Raw genomic sequence first — 24,208 nt, 5'->3', positions numbered from 1 at the left:
GTGCCCTTATACAAATTGACCTTATTTTCTTTAAAGAGCTTGCTTTTCCTTGCATTTTCTTATTAATTTTGCAACAAAAATATTAATATACTAGAGGCCTGGTGCACAAATTCGTGCATGGGTGGGTCCCTCGGGGTGGCCTGCGGGGATCGGGCCCCAGCTCATGCCCCAGCATTGCAGCCCCACAGCCCCGCCTGGCACCTCGCCGTGGCCTGGTGCCGCCCCCTCATGCTCCACCATCCCGCCTGTGGGACGACTGACTGGGGCCGGGCCCCCTGCCCAGCTCCCTCAGCACCTGGGAGCCAGGTGGTGGCCCTGCCCCCCACCGCCACCGCTGGTCGCTGTCTGTGGGACAATCGGCGGGTCGATCGGACCTCGCTCACACCTGCCTTGGCCTGGCACCACCCGCTCACCTGCTCCACCATTCCGCCATGGTCTGCTGTCATCGGGGCCCATCGGGGCTGGCAGCACCTTCACTGCCACCTGCTGCCAGCGCCGCATTGCCGACGCCCGCCATGTTCCGCGCCGTCCCCTGGTGGTCAGTGCATGTCATAGCGAGTGGTCGAACGGGTCGAACCACTGCCCGAGGGGACAATTGCATAGTGGGCTTTTATTATATAGGATAGTAATTACAGAATGTTTTAGAAAGAATAATGCCTATTATTAACATTTTGATAATATAAATCTTATTTATATCTATATAAACTGTATTACATAGATATGAGTCCTGAATTTTTGTTTATTGTTATACAATGAATGTTTTTAGCGTTACTATTGCTTAAAAGTCATGAAATCTGATTGTCAGTCTCATATTGATCATGGGCCGTAATTTGTGTAATCAAATCCCTACTACTAATATTTTGTTGTAAATCTCACTACAATGAAGATATTTATAGATAGAGATTTTAGTATTTCTCTATTTCCTTATGGTAACTACAAAAGTGACATTATTTACAGTATCTATATTTTTTCCTGAGCATTTTATTATATATTGAGCAAACTGGGGCTCTGGTCCTGGTTAGCTGTTCACAGAGAACAGAGGGTCTGGGGAAGGCCAGCACTTGTAGAGAACTTGAAGCAGCACCATTTCATGTAAGATGGGGTGGGGTTGCTGTGTGTTTTTCTCGTCCTAGCCAGTTCCTTGGGGTTTTAAGAAAGGATGTCATCAAGGGTTGGAGCCCAAAGATTATGGTTTAGGGCAGGGCCCAAATCATATCTAGAACAATGGAATCTAGCACAGTGATTAGGGAGGAAAAATAATTAGGCAACCAAATTGTATGGACTATACTCCTGCTAAGGGTAGTTTGAGGGAGAGGGAGGCTGCTGGCCTGTGTATGCAGGTGTGCAAGCATTGCTCAGGTGTACTGATGCCAGACCTTGTGCAGCAAGATCAGTGTCAGGACGGATTCTGCTGGTGTCCTTGTCCGCACAGATTTGGGTGTGGAGTGAAGTGAAAAGCGTTAGGACCTTCATCTTACTGCCTTTGTAAGGCAGGGCCTGACTGCTTTGGGTCAGCACTGTTTCTAGGCCAAGATAATAGCCACTTAACCTGTGCCCCGTCCCAGAGCCTCAGACGTAACAAGACCAGGTAAGGAAGGTGATTGGATCAATAATGTACATTGAGCTTCTTTGTGTGGAGCACCTCCTCAGTCTACATCCACTTTTCTGCAGGAGACTGTCTCCTGTTCTTACAACAGGTTCACGCTGGCAGTGCACACTTCAGCACTTGAATGGTGCGCACAGGTGTTAATGGCATCTGGGGTTCAGCTTGAGAGAGATGAATATTGTTATTTCACTTGCTTGGGTAAGCCAAACAGAATTTTAAGATTCAGGTGTACAGATTATTTTTTCATACAAGATAAATGTTTTCCAAACTGGTATTTTGTGGGAAATTTAAAACATACCCCCTAGTAGACAGAATAGTGTGACGAGCCTCCATATACTTACTCATCACTGAGCCCTAACAGTGGTGACCTTGTGGTAAGTTCTGCCTCACCGACAGACATCTCACCCACTCCCCAAATAATATTTTGAAGTCAGTTCTAGATACCATTTCATGATAGCTATTTTTATTTTTTAATATGTTTTTATTGCTTTTGGAGAGGGAGAGAGAGAGAAACATCAATGATGAAAAGGAATCATTGATCGGCTGCCTCCTGCACACATCCCACTGGGGATTGAGTCTGCAACCCAGGCACGTGTGCCCTGATTGGGAATCAAACTGTGACCTCCTGCTTCATAGGTTGACACTCAACCACTGAGCCACGCCTGCTGGGCTGCGTAATCTTTTATACTTACTGTAAGCCCATAGCAATACTGTGTTATTTTTTATTTGTCATATTTACTTTTTGATTTATTTTGCAGGAGCATCTTTCCTTAAAGAAGTACATTATTGACATTGTGGTCGAAAGTACAGCTCCACCAGAGCCTTTGAAAGATGGAGAAGAGCGGCAAAAAAATAAAAAAAAGGCCAAAAAGATAAAAGCCCGCATGAACTCCAGGTACCATAACTATCCTTAAAAAACAAAAAAGAAAAACTATTAGTGAGGTATTCTTTTTAATGTAAATTCAAGGAAGACCCTCTAACCCCCACAAAAAGTTTAAAGTTGTTTACTTAAAGAAAGCCTCGAAAATAACACTGATGAGCCTAATTTATAGCCACTTTCTTTGATTGAGAAAGAAAACTGCCTATCGATCTAAAGCCCTTGCCTTCACCTGCTAAGAGCTCTTCTTATAATTTGATGCAGCGGCCCTGCCAAACTTGTGCCTCCCCCAGCATGCGGTGGGATGTCCAGTATGTGTAAACCAGGCCTATTTTTCTTCCCAGCTATTGATTTTTAAATGAAGTATTAAAGAAAATCAATAGCAATCAACAAATAGAAGTCTGCTGGCTGTAGTGTTAAATCCCATGACTAGGCTTAATCAATTTGGTTGCCTGTCACAACAAGAAAAAGTTCAAGAAATATCTGGAAATGGAAAGTGAGTTGTCAGACCTGTAGTTTATCATCAGCCTCGAAGTGACATCTGAGGCCCAGGTAGCTGGTGGCGCAGCGTGACCTCGAGCTCTGCCACCCCCGATGACAGCTGCGTCTTGTTCGAGGACACAGTGCAGTGCCTCCTGAGCAGGTGGTCTGAGAGAAGGTAGCCTGAATGCGTTGTCATGCCTTTGTTCCCAAATATCTCGAAAGATGGAGAAGCTTGACCCCTGGAACAGGGAAACGTGGGTCGATAATGGTGAGTGGTGGTCAGCTCTGTAGTTTCCGACTTCACGTTGTAATCAGCGAAAGGCTCCATTTCCTTTTACAGAATCATGACAGCCTCAGAGCGGCCATGGACGCAACGGGCAGAAGAGGGTTTTTGATTGTGTTTTTGGAGGTCCCTCCAAGTTTCTAAAAGTAGTTCCGCAACTACTAGTAGTTTTAGTTTCTAAAACTACTTCTAAAAGTAGTTCAGGGGATGATAGTCCTTCATTCCTAGTTTATGCAAAGAGCCTGCCGACCTCCGGACTCTGGGAGGCCGCGGGCCCTTTGGACTTCTTTTTCCCTCTCTGTGTGCACATTCGAGCTAACCCAGTCCTGTGGCTGTAAGGAGCCTCCACTTACCAAGTTTATGTCTCCAGTGTTATTCCAAGTTGGTATGTCCCAAGCAAGGCCCTGCTCTCCCCTCCCCAACACAGCCCCTTCTCTTTCTCCCACTAACCTCACATCTCATCCAACTGCAAATAATGTTAGGTTTGCTTTAAAATAGACTCAGAGTCTCATATCAAACGTCACTGCTGGCCCCGCACCAGGCTCCCTCACCTGGGGGTTGCTCTGCTGCTGTCCCTGCTTCCGCCCGTGCCCCTTCGGTCTGTTGTAAACACTCCAGCCAGAGCGGGCTGGTCAAATGCGAGGCAGATCATGTCGTTTTCTTCGCTCAAAACCTCAGGTGTCCTCTTCCCACAGGTGTCCACGCTAGCTCGTACCTTCTCACGGCCTGCACTTCAAGCCCCAGATGAGCGTATGCTTTGATATCACAGACATCTTCCAAAGCCGCAGTTTCTTCTTTGTTAGATGGAAATGATACCGGGTCGAGTTTCCGGACCGTGTGAAACAGTTCTTACGCAGTCCCGCACGGAGCTCGGCACAGAATCCCCTGCCCCTCAGTTACTTTCCCACCTTTCATCCGAGGTCATACTTGCAGCTACCAAGTGGTTATTTTCCCGTTTTGATACGTCTTAATATTTTGGCCGATAGCATTGAGCATATGTAGGTTTAAATGATACATAATTTAATATTTGATTCTGATTTAGTTATTTAGTTCCCAGGTATCACCTGTGCTCGTTTGCTTTTTCCCTATTAGGCTTGTTATAATTTGTGTCTTTCACATTTTTTATGAAGCAGAGTTTAGTTTTCCACCTGCCGTTGCTGGCTGGGTTGGAATACATTGTGGCTAATTCTTTCATAGGTTGTTGCACTAATTCTTTGATGGAGGACCCTTTGGGTGAGCAGTTAAAATTTAAAGTAGCTTTTTCCTCTCCAAAGAGAAACTGACAGATTAAGCAACATTAGTGGATTGCTGCAGTGACACCTGTGTGAGACGGTGGTGTGGGCGGCTGTCGGCTGCCTGGTTCAGGGAAGTGGAGCCGAGTGAGGCGGTGGCTGTTTGCAGACACTTGGCATTTAGTCCGTATAAAAAGCACAAGCAAAATACAGCAGAGCCTTGAGTGTCGGGTCAAATGGTTTCTACCGGCTTTGAAATTATTTCTAAAGTTAAATTACCCTTCTTTATCTATATTTAATATTGCATATTACATGCCTTTGAGTTCATAGATACTCAGCCACCTCAACTACTTCATAGAAACTTAATATGGTTTCAAAGTTAATAATCATGATTTTAGCATCTTTAAATTCAGTAGTGTTTTTATGAATCTGCTTTCTATCCATAAAGAAAAATGTATTTTTAGGTCTTTTTTGACAGCATTTACAGTATTTTAAAGAAGCAGTTTCAGAAATCAAAGTGTTAAAGTTAATGTAGTAATGTCCCTAGTTTTGGAAGAGGAAAAACACAGCCAAGGTTTTTTTTTGTTATAAAAAATTAGTGGCAAAATAACAATGATTACACTTTTGTCTTTTCAGGGCCAAGGAATATGAAAGTTTAATGGAAACAAAAAATTCTGGCTCTGACTCACCTTATAAAGCAAAGTGAGTATTTTATCCGACATTTGAGTTCTCCATTTCTTTAGTCTCTGCCTGCAACAAAGCCTATCTGAGCCATCGTTGTGTGCCTGTGAGCATGGGCTTTGTGTCTGGTGCCTAGAACTTCACTCTCCTAACACAGTGGTGTCCAGCTGGGGGCGGTTTCCCAGGGGACCTTGGTCTCCGTCTGGGATATGGGGTAACTTCTTGGTCATGACAGCTCGGTCGATGGTGCGCTGCCACCACGTGTGTGGAGCCCCGGGTGCTGCTCGAGTCCTCAGTGCACAGGGCAGGCCCTCAGCCAAGAGCCACCTCGTCCTAAACGCCCCTTGTTCTGACAGAGTAGTTCTGGCTCGACTGCTGGTTCCTGCCGGGGGTCTCCGTCAGGAGTCGGGTGACGGTCGCTTGGACAGAGGAGGATTTAGACTCCCATACGGCGTGAGTGTAACGACGCAACAGCTGTTCTCTGATTGGCGGCCCACAGAGGTGCGGGGCGGAAGGGTCTCTCCTTGATGATGGGGCGCAGGTTGCAGTGTCTTAGGAAAGGCGTGCGAGTCTGGGGCTTAGGAGCGCACTGGAGGCTTCATGGTGCTCAGTGAAACATGCAAATTGTGCCAAACGGTTACATACAAAGATGACGTTTTTAATGGTGAAGAGGGTCAGGAAACACTTAAATGCACAAATTGTGTACTGTCACTAATTACATAGTTGATAGATATGCTGTAGTATTTTGATGTAGCAACGCTTACATTCAGAATAGAAATATTACCGCCTTTCAGAAATAAGACACCCATCAGATAATTTTTTTATTATTTTTCGGAACTATTAGCCATTGCCATTCTAAAAGGAAATACAACCTTTCACAGAGGAGAACAAAATTACCAAGATTATGAGGATCCTGTAGAGCTAAAAAGCCCCCGAGATCAAGTGAAGAACCAGTAGAACAAGAGAATCAAGTCAGGGAAATGGCTGGTCAGCGAATGAATGTGATAGTATTAATAGTAGGTAACGTTTACTGAGCGCTTACCTTACGCCAGGCTCTACATGTGAGGACTCATTTATTCCTCACAACTCGGTGCTTTTCTCAGGGAAGCTAAGCCTTAAGAGGGTCAGTCACTTGCCAGAAGTTATGCAACAGCATGTCCAGGGTATGAGAATTAAGGGCTCTCTTTCTGATAATCAGTTGGAGACCATAAACATCATTTACAATAGCAATATAAAAATAAACTATTTAAGAATATACTCAACAAGAAATGTATGAAGCCTGTATAAAAATAAAACTTTAACATGCTATCGGGTATAAAATAAGACTTGTGTAAATGCAAAGACGAATTACACTCTTGGATGGAAGTCACAGTGTGGTAAATTCTCTATAAATTTTCCTACATATGGAGTGTGATTCCAATTACATAACAGCCTTTTTAAAATAGAGGTAGAATCCATGTGATGGCCTGAGGGGGCAGGGGTGGCTTGAGGGGGCAAAAGGGGGACATACGTAATGTTTTTTACAATAAAGATAAATTTTTTGGAAAAAGAACATATGGGAAAATAAATGAGAATTTCTACAAAAAATTTTTTTTGAAGGAGACTAAAGTAGGACCAAGCTAACAGATATGTAGTTAAAACAGCTTTTCATTGGCACATAAATAATAATACATATTGATGGGAAGAGATTTTTAAGAAGAATCTAGAACTAGAGCCAAGAATTTGAGGACAGTGAATAACTTGGGGGCCGTGGTGTCGCGTTGGCAGAGACGTCCGGCGGAAGCTGAGCGGCTCTGCGGGTGTGTCTGAGTGTGTCCGCTTCTCCACCAGGGGCGGGCTCGCTTCCCTTCCTCTTCGGTGTGCACTCGCCTCTCGACCAGCTTGGCCCACAGACCTCGGCAGAAGCCGCTCTGAGCCGTGGCCTCGGGACAGCGGAGGCCTCTGCGGCAGCTCCCTCTCCTTGCCCCGTGACAGCCTGTGTGGAAGTCTGGCGCGGCCCCGGGAGTGGGAGGCCTCTCGGGCGTGTGCAGAATCCCTTCAGGACGCTCCTGGGGTGGTTTGGCTTGCTCTGGGGAGGATTGCCGCCTCGGTGTCCACAGGGGATATCTCGCCCCTCCAGCCCCACGGCCAGAGCAAGTCATTTGGCCGAGTCCACAGCCCCGTGCAGGGAGCCTGCACTCAGTCCAGCAGGTCGCCGTTCAGGGGCTTTTGTGTGACACAGGCCGCCCGGCCGCTCTGGGTTGTCCTCTCGCTTGACAGCCTGCTTTCTGCTGACCTTTTGCCTGGTTCTCGTTCCTCCTCTTGACGCCCACCATCGCTGTTACTGATGGAGAATCACTCCCTCGGCCATCTCATTCCGCTTCATGATTTTAAACATCTAGTCACTGATGGATTACGTAGGGATTTTTTGAGCTCTTATATTTAAAAATAAAGGTTAAGCATATTGTTTAAAAATAGAAGGGTAGCCCTAACCGGTTTGGCTCAGTGGATAGAGCGTCGACCTGCGGACTGAAGGGTCCCAGGTTTGGTTCTGGTCAGGGGCATGTATCTTGGTTGCGGGCACATTCCCAGTCGGGGACGTGCAGGAGGCAGCTGATCGATGTTTCTAACTCTCTATCCCTCTCCCTTCCTCTCTGTAAAAAGTCAATAAATTGTATTTTAAAAGAAATAGAAGGGTAACCAATAACCCTAAATTTAAACCGTGTACCTTTCAAGTAGAGGAGGTGAAAATAAGAAAGATAAAGTGTTTGTCTTTCTGTCCACACGCCAGAGTGGACCCAGTCTCTTCTTACACTTGTGCAGATCTTCCCAGTGACCCCAACAAACTCCCCCAAATTCACTGTGATAAAATTTAGGGTTCCTTCCGGAGATACTCTACATCTCACATTCACCAGTGACAGGTTTGAACGTAGAATTATTGTTGGAATTTGTTCAAGTTTTGAGAAGAAAATATCTGACTGTACAACAGTCTCCACAAAATCATTTACCTGACAGACACTTCTCATATTTTAGCCCAGGAGTTACAAAGCCTCCACTCTCCTTCATGCTAGAAAAATTATCTGCCAGAAGTAATCCGAATAACATTTTCTGTGTTAAAAACTGCACCCTCTAACAGCTCCTGTTTTTGCCCTGTAAGGAAAATATAGCTTAGTGCTGTGACGTTCTGTGATTATAGCATGAATCAAAATCTGAGGCGTTTGTTCTCGAGATGGGCAGTTTTACTGGTGCTTTTGTGGAGGCAGCAGTGGAGCAGAGGGCTAGCTCATGTTACTCAAGCGTCCCCTGGATTTGGCGTTCTTCCTTGAAGGGTAGGCTCACATGAATCCCGGATTTGATTTACCTCGGGGTGAAATACAAGCCTCTTGTACTCTGTGAATTAAAATGGTCCTGTGCCTCCCCAAGTAACCCTGGTTTTCAGTGGAATGTGAGCATTCCTGGTAAGAGGACTGCTGGATTCATATGCATTCATTGCTGGGCTGGATATTTAGTTACATGGTGTGCAGCCTTTGTTCAGCCAAAAGCTGAAGTGGCTACTTATCTATCACAGTGAAGTTCGCTGCCCATATTCTTCCACATGATAAGGTCAGTAACTTTAATCGGATGGGACTCCAGCCCATATTCAGTTAGACTCTAACTGTTAGAGGGGGGAAAAAAATGTTGCTCTTACTGGTTTTTTTTTCCTTTTGTTAGATTGAGAACTTTCTGTCAATGAATAATAATAATAGTTGGACATTTATTGAATGTCCACTGTAGTGAATGATGTTCGGTATGTTGCATTATTTACCAGTGATCTTCCAAAGCTTGGAGAGGAAACATATGTACATTTCCTCCACTTTCAAGATGAAGAAAGTGAGCTTCGGAGAGTTCCATGACCGCCCGGGCTGACACATGTGGCCTGTGCTGGAGCCAGGTTAAAGCACAGGCATTTTGGCTTTGGAGTTGTGTTCATTGTTTCACGTATCACAGTAACCTCACATGGGCAGCTGAGGTTTAAACTGGAATTCACCCGTGTCTTTTTTTAGCTGCATTTGCTGTTGCCTGTTTTGAGAAACTTTTACACAAATGCAGCTATAGATGAAATTGTATTCTAGCCTATTACTAGTTTGAGAATAAATGTCCTTTTTGAATTAACTGATATGGTATAGAGGTAAAACCTGGGATTTAAAGATCGCATGCCTAGATTTCTGTCCCAGTAGCACCCCTACAGTTGTGAGACCGTGGGAAGTCACCTGATTCGCTTGAGCCGTAGTTTCTTCATTTTCAAACAGGGATAGCACTAAGGGACGGTGTTCTCGGAGGGTTAAATAAGGTTTTGTACGTGAAAGTGCTGGGTACCTCTGAGGCTGTGGGCGGGGTGGAGAACGTAAGAAGACCCTTGCTCGGCCGTTCCCTGGCGGTGTGCCGGCGGCACGTGTGCGGAGGCAGCGTGTTGGGCTGTGGCTGTGCCGCGAGCAGGAGGCAGGACCCTCTCCTGGAGTCCCTCCTGCCTTCCGCACCGTCCAGCATGACGGCCTCCAGCCACGTGTGCTGTTCGTATTTCAACATTAAAACCAGTGTGGTTTACACTTCCCTTCCTCGGCCACACTGACCACTCCCTGGCTCAGCGGCCGCCGTGTGGGACGGCCCGATGCGGAGCTCCCCTCCTCGCAGGAGGCTTTGTTGGAGGCTCTTGGAGGGAGGGCTGTGTGACGAGTGGCCGGGGCTGGGCAACCAGGAGAACGCTGACGCTGATAAGGGATCAGAAGGACTTTCCCAGAGGAGGATGAGGTGGGAGCATTTGCAGACACTGAAGCGGGAAGGAGTGAGGGTACAGATCCCGGAAGAGCGCGGAGCGTGGACTGGGGTGCATCAGCCCACACGGGAGGGGCAGTCCCCTCAGTTGTAACAGGACCGTGTGGGTGACGTGCAGAGAGGCTTGAGGATCCGTGGAGGAAAGTGAGGATCTTCTTGTTCCTCACAATAGCTCCCATTGCCTGTGAAATGTAAGATCTTATGAAAGCAAGAGGGAGAAAGAAAGGGGGGTTTTGAAGGGATTGGGGAGTGTGTGAAGCAAGTCTTTATGGAGAATGGGCAGGGGCAGCCTGACAGATGGGTCGGATCCCGATCATAGTCAGACCAGCCTGTTGCATGGAGTGGAAAAGCCTGGCAGATACTTATCAATCAGCTAAAAAGATTAATGGCGCAGGGCGCTGACATGGAGCCCCGCCCCCAGTGAGAGCCGCACAGTGATGGTCACTGCTGGGGTGGCACTGGGGGTAACAACAAAACGGGAGGGGAAGGTGACCTGTTTACAAGAACGTGGTTATAGTGACGGCCTCTGGAATCCATCACAGATAAAGGTGAAGGTCAGCAGCAGGGTCTGTGGGCGAGGGTAGTGTCAGCTGGTGAGATGCCGAAGCAAGTGAGTGGAAAGGAAAAGATTGCTCACAGAGAAACAGAAGAAGTAGGGGCCACAAGAAATAGGATAGCAGCCCCTTTACTAAAGAACCCCAGGATCTAGGTAATGTGTAGTATTTCCTGGTGAAATGCAGGTAATAGCTTGATTGTCTAAGTAAATGACATTAGCAGTCGGCAGGCAATTCCAAATTGCCTGTAAATTGGACCATGGGGAGTTTGACGTTAAGAGTTTACAATGCTAATAACATAATGTCCAAGCCAGCTTAAAGATTTAAATCAAAATATGAAACACTGAACTGGCCGGTGTCGGTCAGTGGTTGGAGCGACAGCCTGTGCACCAAAGTGCCTCATTGGGGTCACTCCCTGTCCTCAGTTGGGGCGTGTGCGGGAGGCAACCAGTCAGTGTATCTTTTTCACATCGCTGTTCCCCCCCCCCCCCTTTCTCTGAAAAGCAATGGGAAAAATGTCCTTGGCAAGGATTAGCAACAGCAACAAGACCTGCTCAGGTTGTTCCACTCAGGCTCTCTGCCGTTGTACTCACCTCTCGGCATTCCAGTTCTGTTGACGGCGGTGACGGCCACAACCGCCCTCCCCAGCCCTGCGCACAGACGGTGCCGTCCGCTTCTGCTGGTGCATGAGGACTGGATGGTTGTTGGTGACCAGGAAGCTGCACCAGCCTTGGGGGTGGTTGCTTGTTCTCCCCCCAGGCGCTCTGGGGAGCAGTTTCTAATCCAATAATGGGAGTAACTTTTGTTTCAGAAAGTTTAGAACAATGAGATACTGTGGTCTCACTCATGAATGGCGCCATTCCCTTTCACTCATTCCTTCCCTTTCATTTTGTGTTGAAGGCTTCAGCGACTGGCCAAAGACCTTCTAAAACAGCTGCAAGTCCAAGACAGTGGGTCGTGGGCAAACAATAAGGTTTCCGCGTTGGATCGGACCCTGGGAGAGATCGCTAGGATCCTGGAGAAAGAGGTAGGAACCAGCCTCTGGCCTCGGCCCCTGTCTCTGTGGGTCTTTCTCTCTAAGGCGTGTGCATTTCTGTTGTGTTTCCAAAAGCCAGTCAGCCTTCCGTTGACGGATGATTTCCTTTTGTTCTTAATTAAGTTGACCTTTTTCCAGTTGTTTTAATTGAAGTCTTCAATAACAAAAAATGTTCCTTAGGTCATATTTTTCTCCACATAAACAAAATGAAATTATTTTAAATGGAATCATATCAATAAAGACATACAATTTTATAGCAGAAAATATACAGCTTTGAGTCATAAAGCTCATAGATCATAAATTTTCACAAAACACCAATTTTCCTCTACCAGCAGAAGATTTGGCTGTTTTCTTTAATGACTTACAATCATTAAATGTTTCAATGACAGTTGAAAATATCTTACCTAGTAATAGACAAACATGTAAATTGACCGTCCCTCCGCTACGCTCACCAGCCAATCAGGAGAGGATGCAAATTAACCCAACAAAGATGGCGGTTAATTTGCATACGTAGGCGCGAAGCAGTGGAGTGAAGACTGAAGGCTCCGGCTAGAGCGAAGGCCTGGGTCCCGGGTGCCGGAGGAAAACCGGTGCCGGCAGCCAGGGGAAGGGAAGGCCTATTACATGGATCTCTTCGTGCAACAGGCCTCTAGTCCTTAATAATTTTACAAGTCTTTAGTATTCACTATAGAAAATTTTAAATGTACAAAGAAATAAAACTCCCTGTAATGCCCACTGTTGACATTTCATTATATTTTTTTCTAATCCTTTTACTATACATGTTTTTAAAATTTTTTATGTCAAATTTTATCATGAATAATTTCTCATGTCTTTAACATTTTTTTAACCAAAGAATGTATCACAGTTTACACAATTTATATCTTAGGTAGTTTCTAATTTTCCTAATATAAAGTAATGGGCATATATTTTTTCTTATTTTCTGGGTTTAAACTTTATTATATAACATTTTATACTTTAAAAAGACTGTAGTGATAAAAGTAACTTAAGTGCAACCAGCAACTGTGAACTCACCACCCCAATGTAAGAAGTGGACTATTCCTGGTGTGATCCTGCCTCACCCACCCACTTCGGCTCCCTCTGAGCAAACACTGCATAGAATTAAAGGGGTGGTTTTCTTTGTTTTTTAAAAATAGGTTTATTGCTTTATCACATAAATGTATTGTTAAATAATATATTACTTAGTTTTGCTTGTATTTGACCTTTATAAAATATACTCTAGGCCTTTGTGAATTACAACATTCACAATTATGGTTCTAAGTTTTTTTAAGCTTATAAGTTATAGATGTTTTGCACTTATTTTCTCTGTTATACAGTGAATACTTCATTGTGTTAACACTACAGTTTTTTAATCCATTCTCCTGGCATGAACATTTGTTTTCAGGAATTGGATGTGTGTGTGTGTGCGAGACAGACAGACAGTGCTGCTTGCACATTCCTGTATCAGAGCAAATGCATGAGAGTGTCTCTGGAGCAGGAGCCCAGACTCTAGTCTGTGTCAGAATCGCCTAGAGGACTAGTTAAAACAGTTGCTAGGCTGCCCTTGGCTCTCTGGTTCAGTGGTTATGGGGCAGGTTCCAAGGTTTTGTATTTCTAGCAAGTTCCCAGGTGACACGGTGGCTGGTCTGGTCAAGACGTCTGCCCGGCGGTGGAATTATGACCAGTTACTTACAAGGTGTGCTCAGCTGCGTTTCGCCGCAGACAATGGTCCTGTGTGGAGCGGAGACAGCGTGTGGGCCGTGGCACGGGCAGGACCACAGGCTCCACGCTGAGGGACGGGGTTCGGGACCCGGTCGATGTCAGACGTGGTGTTGGAGGTTTGCTGTGCCTTGGAAAAATCCCCATAGTTATCGTAAAATCATTATAAAGGGTTTTATGAAGGGCACTTACACTTTGGACTAAGGGTAATTGCTTGAAAATACCACTGTGTACGCCTTATCTCGTGAATATTGTTTTAGATTAAAGTAATCACAGAATTTTTGAGGAAAAAGTAAAATAATCTTTATAAGGAGGGTATTCATGATGAAAATCTAAGTAAAGTTATTTCATTCACAAAGGGGCAATTTACTGGAATACCACTGATTCCTTTTAATTTTAGGGAGAAAAATGTAGTCTGGCTCCCAGTCTAAATGGTCTGTATCAGAAACGTTGCTGCAAAGCTGTCCTCAGAGTATACACTGCAGGACCACCAGGTGGTCTGAACGAACCCACAGTCAGGCCCCTTCCTTATTTTATAACTAAAACCCTTTTACCTAGCCCAGGTAGACTCACTTAATGTGGATTTTGTTGGGAGAGTTATACTGACATTTCTGTGAAATTCAGCAAATGACATTTATGATTTCAATTTAGGGTTGTAAATAACCACTTCTTTTTGTTTGGAAAACTGCCTGGAGTTCCAAAATCATTAGAGCCAGAGTCCAGTACCCAGTGAAGGATTTGAAGGCACCTGGCAGTGACCAGTGGGGTGTGGGCAGCACTCACTGAGGAACGTGGGAGGGGAGCTGAAGGGCTTTACCTCTTCACTTAGACCTCCGCACTCCATGCCTCCTCTTGTTGCTGGAGGCAGTTTTCCTGGGGTAACTTTCAGGAAGTTCTGAGAGCTGCCGTAGAGCAAGTGGGTTAAACTGCTGATGCGCAGAAACACTCGTGTAGCAGAAAAGGTCAGGACCCTGAGGAAGCCTAGCTTCCTTCCGGCCCTTTGAGTTCTGTGCGTCTGTCCCGAAAGAAAAAGTTTATAAACTGTTGTGTTTGTTACACCTTTTAGCAAACTTCAGCCACCTGTAAGAAATATGGTGGTGTAGACTTTGCACCAACTCTACAAACAAAAACATCTCAAAATGCTGCAAAAAATTAATTTTCTTAAAAGCATCAAAGAGCTAAGAAGAAATTAAATAATTACCAGGTTAAAGAAAAAGCAAGAATTGTGAAAGTTGTGCTTATAACTGCATTCCCTAAGAGCGTTTGGCAAATGTGAGTTATGACTTGTAGGCCTCATGAGTGAGGGGACAGCAGTAATGCCCACGAGATGAAATCTAATAGGAGGTTTTCCTTTCACAAAGAGAGGACACCAGAGCCTTCTCCCGACTTACCCACGGGCACGCTTGGCATCGCAGAGTGAGGACCATAGCTCACCCCAGGTTAGGTTCATATCGCTGTATTATTTCAGATGCTGCATTGAGTTTAAAGTACTGCCTGACTGAGCAGTGATGTCCCTAGGAAGCTGACAAGGATATTCAAGCCCCCGTTGGAAGAAAACACCTTTATCCTAGGCCTCAGAAAACTTCTCAAATCATTTTTTTTTAATCCTCACCCAAGGATAGTTTTCCATTGATTTCAGGGAGAGTGGAAGAGAGGAAAGGACAGAAACATCCATGTGAGAGAAACACATCAATTGGTTGCCTCCTGCATGCACTCTGACCAGGGCCTGGGCCAGGGAGGAGCCTGCAACCGAGGTACATGCCCTTGACCAGAATCAAACCTGGGACCCTTCAGTCCACAAGCTGACACTCTGTCCACTGAGCCAAACCAGCTAGGGCTCTCCTCAAATCATTTTACACGGTGTGACTTGGTGGTTGAACATCAATCTATGAACCAAGAGGTCACAGTTCGACTCCAAGTCAGGGCACTTGCCCAGGTTGCATGCTCAATCCCCAGTAGGGGGCATGCGGGAGGCAGCTGATCAGTGATTCTCTCTCGTTGATGTTTCTCTCTCTCTCTCCTTCTCTGAAATCAATAAAACACAAAACAAACAAAAAATAAGCACAGAATTAATTATGAGTAAGAGCAGGCAGAAATTGGAACTGCAGGGCCTTATAAATATTAGTCACAGAGCCTAAAATTATATATTTTTTTATCTCTTAAGGAAATAAAAGATCAACTTAAAATACCTATCGTTACGGACCTACCAGTAGTAACAGAGCAGGTAATTCAGAACAGTCCTCCCACTGATGCGCATTAATCAAGCTAGACAAAATAAAGATAGAACTGAATTGCTAACTAGGCTGGCAGAATTACTGGGCCTAGAGCTGCAAGGATGGCATTTCAGGGTTGAGTGCGATTGGCGATCCGAAAGTGGTGGATAAGAACATTATTGTGGCGCTGGTGGGGAAAATGTTGGAGTCTGGGGATTATCGCAGAAACTCTAAGATCTGAGTTCCTGTGTCATAGGAATGTGCCAGGAGGGGGTTAGACAGGAACGTGCCAGTCGCGGCCCAGCCGGCAGCTCGGCTTCACGTCCCCCCGTGCTGGGAAATGCGGTCACTGAGAAGAGTGCAGGGACCTGAGCTCCTGGTATTCCAGGTGCGCAGCAGAAGCCAATGGGAACGCTGCTCTGGAGGAAGGGACTATCAACCTCAGTCTCAAAACCGTTTTCAGATACAGTGTTTGACAGAGAAAGGTAATTAGGCAGATAACGGAACAAGACATCGAGGATAAAAAATCAATAAAAATTGACCAACAGGTCTCCAGAACTCTGCCTACTAAGTTGAAAAATGTAACTATTCTTTTTTTTTTAAGTGATAGCACATTTGAAAGAAAACAGAAATCTGAAAACTGAACATTTTGTAATCAAAATTAAGAAAAAAGTATGTGAGACAGCAGTAGAATAAACAGCTGAAGAGAGAAATAGTGAGCTGTAAGGTAGGCCATAAGAAGGGATCCAAAATGGGTAAAGAAAGTCAATTATGTAATAACAGATGGAAACTAGGCTTTTGGAGGTGAGTGCAGTGTAATATACTGTTGGATTATAATGTTGTATACCTGAAAGTTACATAACGTTGTAAACCAGTGTTACCATAAGTAAAATAAAAAAATAAAAGAAAATTAAAAAATAAAAATGAAAGAATTCAGACTGAAACGTGGAGAAAAGAAGGTTGGAAAATTCAGAAAAGATTGTAAGAGGCATTAATATATAGTGAAAAGGCCTAGTTTATGCAAAATTGTTCAGAAGGGGTAAGAAGAAGATAATAGGGCAGAAAAGTATTTGAAGTGATTTTCATTTAGAACTTTCCCACAGTTTCAAGAAGCCCAATGAAACCCAAGCAGAGAAAATAGTGAAACTGCAGACTGAAACTGGAGAAAATAAAATTAATCATACTGAAACTGGAGAAAATAAAATTAAAAGCTAGACTAACTCATAAACTTGGATTCAGAATTTCTAAACAAAGTTTTTGCAAACCAAATCATGCAGTGTATAAAAGGAATGTATCCCAACAGCGTTGGGTTTATTCAAGATATTTAAGATTGGTTTAACATTGGAAAATCAATCCTAGCTTTTTACATCATATTCAAAGAAGAAAAGAAAGCATATGGTCATCTTAGAAAATGCAGCAAAAGCATTTAGTAAGATCAGTATCAAATCAGTTCATAGTAGGAAACTAGGAACCCAATGAAATGTCCTTAATCTGAAAAAATGTACCTAAAAAAATGTATAGCTAGCGTACAACTAGTAAGTAAGTTTAACAAGGTTACTAGATACAAGGATAGTAAATAAAATCAATTGTATTCATAATGTCAAAGTATTTAGTATCTAGAAGTAAAATGACCTGCTCATGGACTGGAAAACTCACTATAGTAAATAAATACTTCTTTTCTTCCCCAACTGATTTACAGGTTCAGTGCAGCCCCAATTAAAATTCCTTTTTTTTAAAGTCTCACATATTTATTACTGAACCAAAATACTAGTACAGAAAAATATTAACAGGGAGAGATGCCATTTTCCAGTAAACTCCCAATAAAACACTCCCAGCTGTCCAGATGGCAGTGATCTTTTCAGTGATATGGAAGATGCAGGCAACCGGATATACACAAACATGTGCTCCATCTCCAGTGCAGTTCCTCATCAGCCCAGCCTGCTGCTTCTCCAGCGTCTCCTCTCGGAGTTGTTCCTGATTTTATTACCTTGAAATCCTTACGTGGCGAAATTAAAATTTTATTTTGTGGAATTTGAAATGGAGGTTCTAAAATTAAAATATGGAATTTCAGTGAACCAGTAATGCTAAGACACTGTTTAAAAAGAATACTATGGGAGGATTTGCTCTACCAGACATCAAACTTATTATAAAGCTGCAGTAATTTAGATACGACGGTGGAGAAAAAGACGAACGGAACAGAATTGAATTCATAAGTGGTCCTACCCACATGTGTACGCTTCGTGCACCACGTGTGCGGCACTTGTTTATGTGTCTGTGGGAAAGGAGGCGGGAAAAGTGTGGTTTGTGATTGAATATCCTTATTTTTAGAAAATGAAACTTGACCTTACCTCATGTCATAAACGCAAAATTAATTCCTGGTAGACCTAAATGTAAAAAGAGAAAACAAACTTTAGAAGATAACATAGACCTTTGATGCACGAAAGTTTTTAAGTTTGATGTAGTCTCATTTGTCTACTTTTCGTCTTTATGCTTGTGCTGTTGGTGTTACAGCCAAGAAATCATTGCCACGTACAATGTCATGAGCCTTTACCCCTGTGTTTTCTTCTAGGAGTTTTATAGTTTTAGTTCTTATGTTAGATCTTTAATACATTTTGAGTTAATTTTTAAAAAAAAGATAACATAGAAAAATACCTTGACTTTGAGGTTTTGTCTGGGCAAGAAAGAAACACAAAAGACATTAACCATAAAGGAAAGTGTTGAGAAATTTGCATAAAAAATTGAAATTTGTATTCATCAAAAGATACCAGGAAAATAATAAAAAGGCAAAAAACAGGATGGGAGAAGATCTTTATATTTATTACCTAGGAAGCAGTGGTATCCAGAGCACAGAAAGAACTCCTACAATTTAATGGGGGGGAAAAGCAATCCAGAAGGAAAATGGTCAAGAGAATAAGTATTCCAAAAGAAGAAATCCGAGTAATCCAATAAATAAATGCAAAGAGAATCTGTTTAATAATCAGAAAAAATTCAAATTAAAATCTCAGTGTGATACTGTGCTTCACCTACTGCAGTAGACCGCTGCAGTCTAGAGCCACTGCACGTGTACACCAGGAGACTCGTACACAAATGTGTAACAGCAGCCTTGTCTATAATGACCAAATATGGAAAATAGCCCAAGTATCCACCAGCAGCCAAATATATGAATCATGGTGTGTCCATATAATGGAATATTATTCAACCAAAAACGAATTAACTACTGCTGTGGGTAATAGCATGGATGTATCTGACAGTGTTAAGGGAGAAGAACAAATAAAAAAACACAGACATACATATATACTGTTATAGGTCCAGTTATGTAAATTTTAGGAACAGGCAAAAGTGCCATATTGTCTTAGAACGATAAAACTGTAAAGAAGATACAAAAGTACTTCTCGTGAAAACCAGGAGAATGATTACTCAGAGATGGCTTCCTGAGTGCTTCCCGTCTTTTTCTTCATCAGATGGCAATTGCAGTGTTCAAGTTATTATTCTTTAAATAGTACTTAAATTTTTTCTATTTTTTTCTGACTTTTCTGTTTATATTTCACAATAATATACATTTAAAAATGTAAGTAAAAATCAAACAGTGTCTTCTCCAAAGGTCCTTTTCTTGCAGAAATGTTTAATTATTTCAAATAGGAGTTTCTAAGCGTTCTTGTACATGCACAGCATTTTTTTTCATTTTTGCCATGGTTTTAAATTTGGTCCAAGTGAGCATAATATGCGTTTCATTGGCTTTTCTCATTACTCTGTAATGATCAACATTACCTTTAAGTTTGAATAGTAACAGCATCGCAGAAGCATTCTGTGGATTATCAGAAACACGAGACATTTGTACGCTGTTCCTATAAGTAAACAGTTTACGCAGATGGATTGGACATGGAGTTTTTCCAGTTGCCTTTCATGAGCTTTTAGAATCCTGCCAATTTAATGGAGACTCAGCTGTGAGTGAATCTCTGGAGCCCGAATAAGCAAACCACACAGCTGGCTGCATTCACCATTTGAAGTGAATTCAGAGCGGCCACGTCGCGTGACGTGTGGTGGCCAAGCTTGCCCTGCTGTTTTCATGTTGCAGGATCCCAGCAGACACTGGAAGGCAGAAAGGTAGAAACGCCCCCCCCCCCCCCCCCAGCTTTGTGAAGGGCGGTTGGTGGCCATGTGGCGCACGCCGCGACTTAAAGACCAAGCAGTGGTCCCCGCGAGCTGCCCCGCTGACTGTTCAGTTCCTTGGGTTCGGGTCCCGCAGACACACTGCTGTTCCCTAGCCCTCGGGCTTCGTTTGCTCTTTTATTTTCAGCTGGAATTCTTCAGTTGAGAGGAGATGGAAAACATTCAGTCCTAAAGACCTCTTAGTTTTATCCTCCTTACTTAATACATTCTCCGTTTCTCTAGCTGTTTTCTTAGAGCAGCTGGTAAATCACAGTCCACAGTGCGCCCCGCGGTGCGGGCCCCAGGTGTGTGCAGTGTCCGCGCTGAGAGCTCCCTCTGGCCACCAGGAGCCCCTCCTGAGACAACGGCTCCGCAGGGATGCTCACTGGGAGCTGCTTCCCATGTTAAAGGAGGGAAAATGCATTTCACGTCCATTCAAACCGATTTTCTAACCTGAAACACAGTGAAATGCTGTTTTATGAGTGATAGACACGTTAGGGTGCAGTTTGTTTAAGCATTAGAACAATTGATGTGAATATTTTGTTTACACGGGTTCTATTTGGAGTGTAATTCAACTTGCATATCTTTGTAGTTAACATGCACTGAGTTTAGAGCATATGTAAATTTTTCTGTATACATAGCAACTGAAAACGTTCCATTTTGAGATCGATATGGTCTGTGAAGTTAGGGTGTTTTAAACCAAGAGGCAGACTCATTGTCCCAGGAAAATGCCTGTTTTTATTGAGTACCTTGCCACGTGCAGAGGGTGCGATCCTTGTCTATGAGCCCACATTTTAAATAAAACGTGGCTGTGTCCTAACTCTGTCTTAGAAACTTATATAGAGGGTTTTTTAAAAAAGCGAAATTCTTTATCTTTAACCAGATAAGCTCTACCTACCCCTCTCACTTTGTGGAAAATTGTAAAACACATCAGATGAGTTCTGGATCCTAATCCTGGCTCTGTTTGGGTATATTCCCAGGCAAGTCACTCCCCTAGATTATGATTTCTTTATAATACAAGAAGTAGATTGAATTAGAGTATCTTTAGGGTCCTGGCTACCTCTAAAATTATGTGATGTTTTGCTTCAAACACGTCATATATGCAGATCCTATAAGCAGAATATACTCAGATATCTGAGTGAGAAAGTTTTTCAAGTTTCTCTCTTCTAGAATGTTTAGACTTTTCCTAAACAGTTTTATTCTATAATCACTCTTAGAAAAACCAAGGTGTAAATTATATACTTACAGGGTAGGAAAATGGTGAAAAAATTATTTTTATTTCTTTATAATTAAACATTTAATATAAATATGAAATAATCATAAATTTGAGAATCCTGTTTTTAATATTTGTTGAATGACCACACAGTATGTCCTATAAAGGTCTCTCTTAAGCCTTCCAATTCATATTATAATTTTCAATCTTAGCTGGTGAACTGACTTTGTACTTTGATTACCCAAAAAATGTTTTTAAATCGATTTATTTTGTTAACTTAAAATACCTTACCAGCAAATATTAAGAACAAGCACATGAACCGCAGGATTAAGTTTTTATCATGTATGTTTCTAGGTGAGTGTCTGGATTAGGAAAAGGGCAGTCGGAAGATAGATTTGGCCGTGTTAATAGGCAAGCCCTCACTGGAGTATTTTTTTCTTTTTTCAAGCATTACTCTGCCACCAGTGAAGTCTCATTATTTCTAAATGTCCTAATCAATAAGGTCATGAAAGATTGATTTCAGGAGCTGCCACTGTGTTTATGACAAGAAGCATATGGAGTCATTTATGGGAGTGGGCAGTAATTCTCCTGTTAACTAGCAAGTCAGGGAATCAGTAAGCCCATCTGACATGTCTTCAGGTGGTCAGGAAAGTCTCCATGGTGTCCATCACTGACAGAGGAGGAGACTCATATTGCTAATTGAATTCCCTAAGAGAGCAAATATATACCATCCCGTTGGGGGTAGGGGAGAAGGAGCAAATCTATACAAGTCTCCAATATGTATGAGTTGGTTGCATTGATTTTCCTCTGCCGATGGCCTGGGGTAGATACAGAATGTTCTTAGGAAATATAAAGTTGATTACAGCAGCTCCTTTTCACTTAAGACTTTCAGAATTGCAACTACCAGTGTTTCAAAAAATATATATTTGAATATTTTAAACATTGTCAGTCTATTAGAGTAATGTGTGCTGTAGAAAAAGTGCAGCACAAACGTTTTCTCATTTATTGTGAACATGACTTAAGGACCACACTATATTCTATCATATGAGAGTGCTGTAATTCATTGGGCTATTTCTCTGTTTGGGGGACTTTAGGTTTACAAAGTATTTTTTAAATTACTATAATACACGTTCATTGTTAAAAACAAAATTCAGCAACACAGAAATATATAATAGAATAAGTGAAAGCCCCTCATCTTCCCCTCCTAGCCCCTCTTCGCAAACATAACAACTGAGAATCAATCCTCTAGATTTTTACAGGCGCCCCTCAGACCCAGTTTTTTCACTTGTCTCACACCTAATTTGCAGGCAGTTTTGTATAACATCTGCTGTTATTGAATCTTTCTGGAGCATTCAACTTCATTTGCATAGGAACTTTTTTCCTAGCATGTCATTAGTTTACTTGACATTAATTTAAATTACATAATATAGTAAAGAATCAATTGACATATAATTGTTTGGGAAAAGATACAATGCTCAGAGGCAAGATTAAGAATGTTCACTGGGATGTAGGCATCAGTCTGTGTGTTTTATAGAGGAGATGAAGGGTGTCCCTTAAACCATCGTCTTGGCTAAGTGGAGGTCAGGTGCAGATGAAGGGGCTTTGTACTGTACTAATTCATATGCCTGTCTGGTTTGCAAGCATTTCCCATTCCTCCTTGCCAACATTATGCATTATCGATCCATAATGCATTTTAAAGCTGGGAAATGTTTGTCAGTGAACAACATCATCAAAACCCTAGAATTTATTGAGCATCTACTCTTGTAACACTTTCTAATCTTGTTAACTCATCATAGTAATTTTGTAATGTTATCCCCGTTTTGAGAATAAGGACATCAAGACACACAGAGATTTACTAACTTGGCCAAGGTCACACCATAAGTGGCAAAGATTCAAAAAAAATTTAAGAAATTTTTATTTGGTATAGTAAGTTTACTGCATGAGTGAGATATTTAGTATTTCAATGCCATATATTCACACAATAAGTTAAAACATTCTGGCAAAATACAGAGGTAGTATCTGTAGTATATGAAATACATTTTTGTTTCATGATGTAAACTTTCAGAATGGTTTGTAAAATTTATTCATTAAGTATATATTGAGCCTACAAGGTGCTTTTCTATTTTTACAAATTATTGGAAGAGAATGTTAGAAGTTAAGTAACTTCACAGATATTTAGCCAACTCTCTCATCCTCTTGTGAAGTATGTGAATGAAACGTGCTGATGCTCCAAGTCTGTAAAGGCGTTGGCGATGTGGCTGGAATGGGGATTTCCTGCGCTCTTAGCCGACACCATGGTCCCCACCCACTGACTGTCCCTGCTGTGGCATGTTTTCGTAGCGCCAGTTAAGACCTGCCTTTGTCTTTACTCTTACAGGTGGTATTCAGACACACAGGAGACAGACACACACACACCAGCTTTCTAAGCCATGGTTTCTGCAGATGTCTGTTTGGTAACACTCCTAAGTATGGGTTACCGTGAATTTTCACATGCTCCATCCCACAAGATGATGCTTTTGGCCTGGCACTTCCAAACAGGAAAAGCTGTTCTTTGCTTTACCTTAAGCCCAGAGTCTGACCGGAAAATATTAGTGAACAGCAAACTCTGGAATAAAAATGACCTGCAGGTCTCGCTGAGCACATGCAGGACACACTTTAGAAGCAGAATTACAAAATGCATGTTGCATCCAGCCTTTGGGGAGCCACTCTTCTTTGCTTGTCTTCTGAGGTTCCCCCTGGTTTAGGGTGCAGTGCACTCAGCCGAGGGGCGAAGGACAGGGCTGTGGTCACCTCTGCACACGGAAGCCCAGCCCAGCCGTGGGAAGGACGCTGGAGGGGGAAGGGCTGTCGCAGTGAAAACGCACCAGGTCCCTGTGTTTCCAACTGGACATCTCTGTGGCAGAGTGAAAGATGGGAAATTCCATTCTTAAAGGGCCCGAGTGTGTCCTGTCCTCTAGGGCTTCCTGAGCAGCCTCCCTTCTCTCTCACTCGTCCCGTCTCCTCGGACGGCCGCCCTTCCTCTGTGCCCACGGCTCCTGGTTCCCTTTCCTGCATCTGCTGTCGGGTAGGATGTTGTCTGCATCCACCCTGTGCCTCGGCTTCCCTTACGGTTTTTAGAAAGTAAACGCGGACGACTGCGTGATTCTGTCTCCTTTTTTGTTGAGCTTCACATTTTTTTTAATATAAAAATTAAAAAAGAAAAAGATGCTTTGGGACCTCCACAGACTGCCTGACTAAAGTCCTCCACCAGTAATTTTGAGCCAGGGTTGAGAGGCATTGCTCTGCCAAACAGTTCATTTGCTAGTTTGCCTTCCCGTCGGATTGTGGAGTTTTGGGGATCCTTTTGTGTCTGTCCCTCGCAGTAAGCCCAGAGC

General features: G+C 43.1%; 1 protein-coding gene across 9 annotated transcripts in view; it reads left to right on the top strand.

The window, feature by feature from the left end:
* The window catches only part of SCAPER (S-phase cyclin A associated protein in the ER), a 165,864-nt gene that overhangs the window by 76,340 nt on the left and 65,316 nt on the right, over positions 1-24,208 (top strand). For all 9 annotated transcript variants that reach the window (XM_036355330.1, XM_036355336.1, XM_036355332.1 and 6 more), the window contains 3 exons: positions 2,365-2,501; positions 5,118-5,183; positions 11,408-11,534. In XM_036355330.1, coding sequence (XP_036211223.1) covers positions 2,365-2,501; positions 5,118-5,183; positions 11,408-11,534 — 330 coding nt within the window. The remainder of the gene's footprint in view (positions 1-2,364; positions 2,502-5,117; positions 5,184-11,407; positions 11,535-24,208) is intronic.

This window comes from Myotis myotis, unplaced genomic scaffold (assembly GCF_014108235.1).
Source record: "Myotis myotis isolate mMyoMyo1 unplaced genomic scaffold, mMyoMyo1.p scaffold_m19_p_22, whole genome shotgun sequence".
Taxonomy (NCBI): domain Eukaryota; kingdom Metazoa; phylum Chordata; class Mammalia; order Chiroptera; family Vespertilionidae; genus Myotis; species Myotis myotis.
Note: the sequence above shows the minus strand (reverse complement) of the source record. Positions and strands in the feature narration are given on the sequence as shown.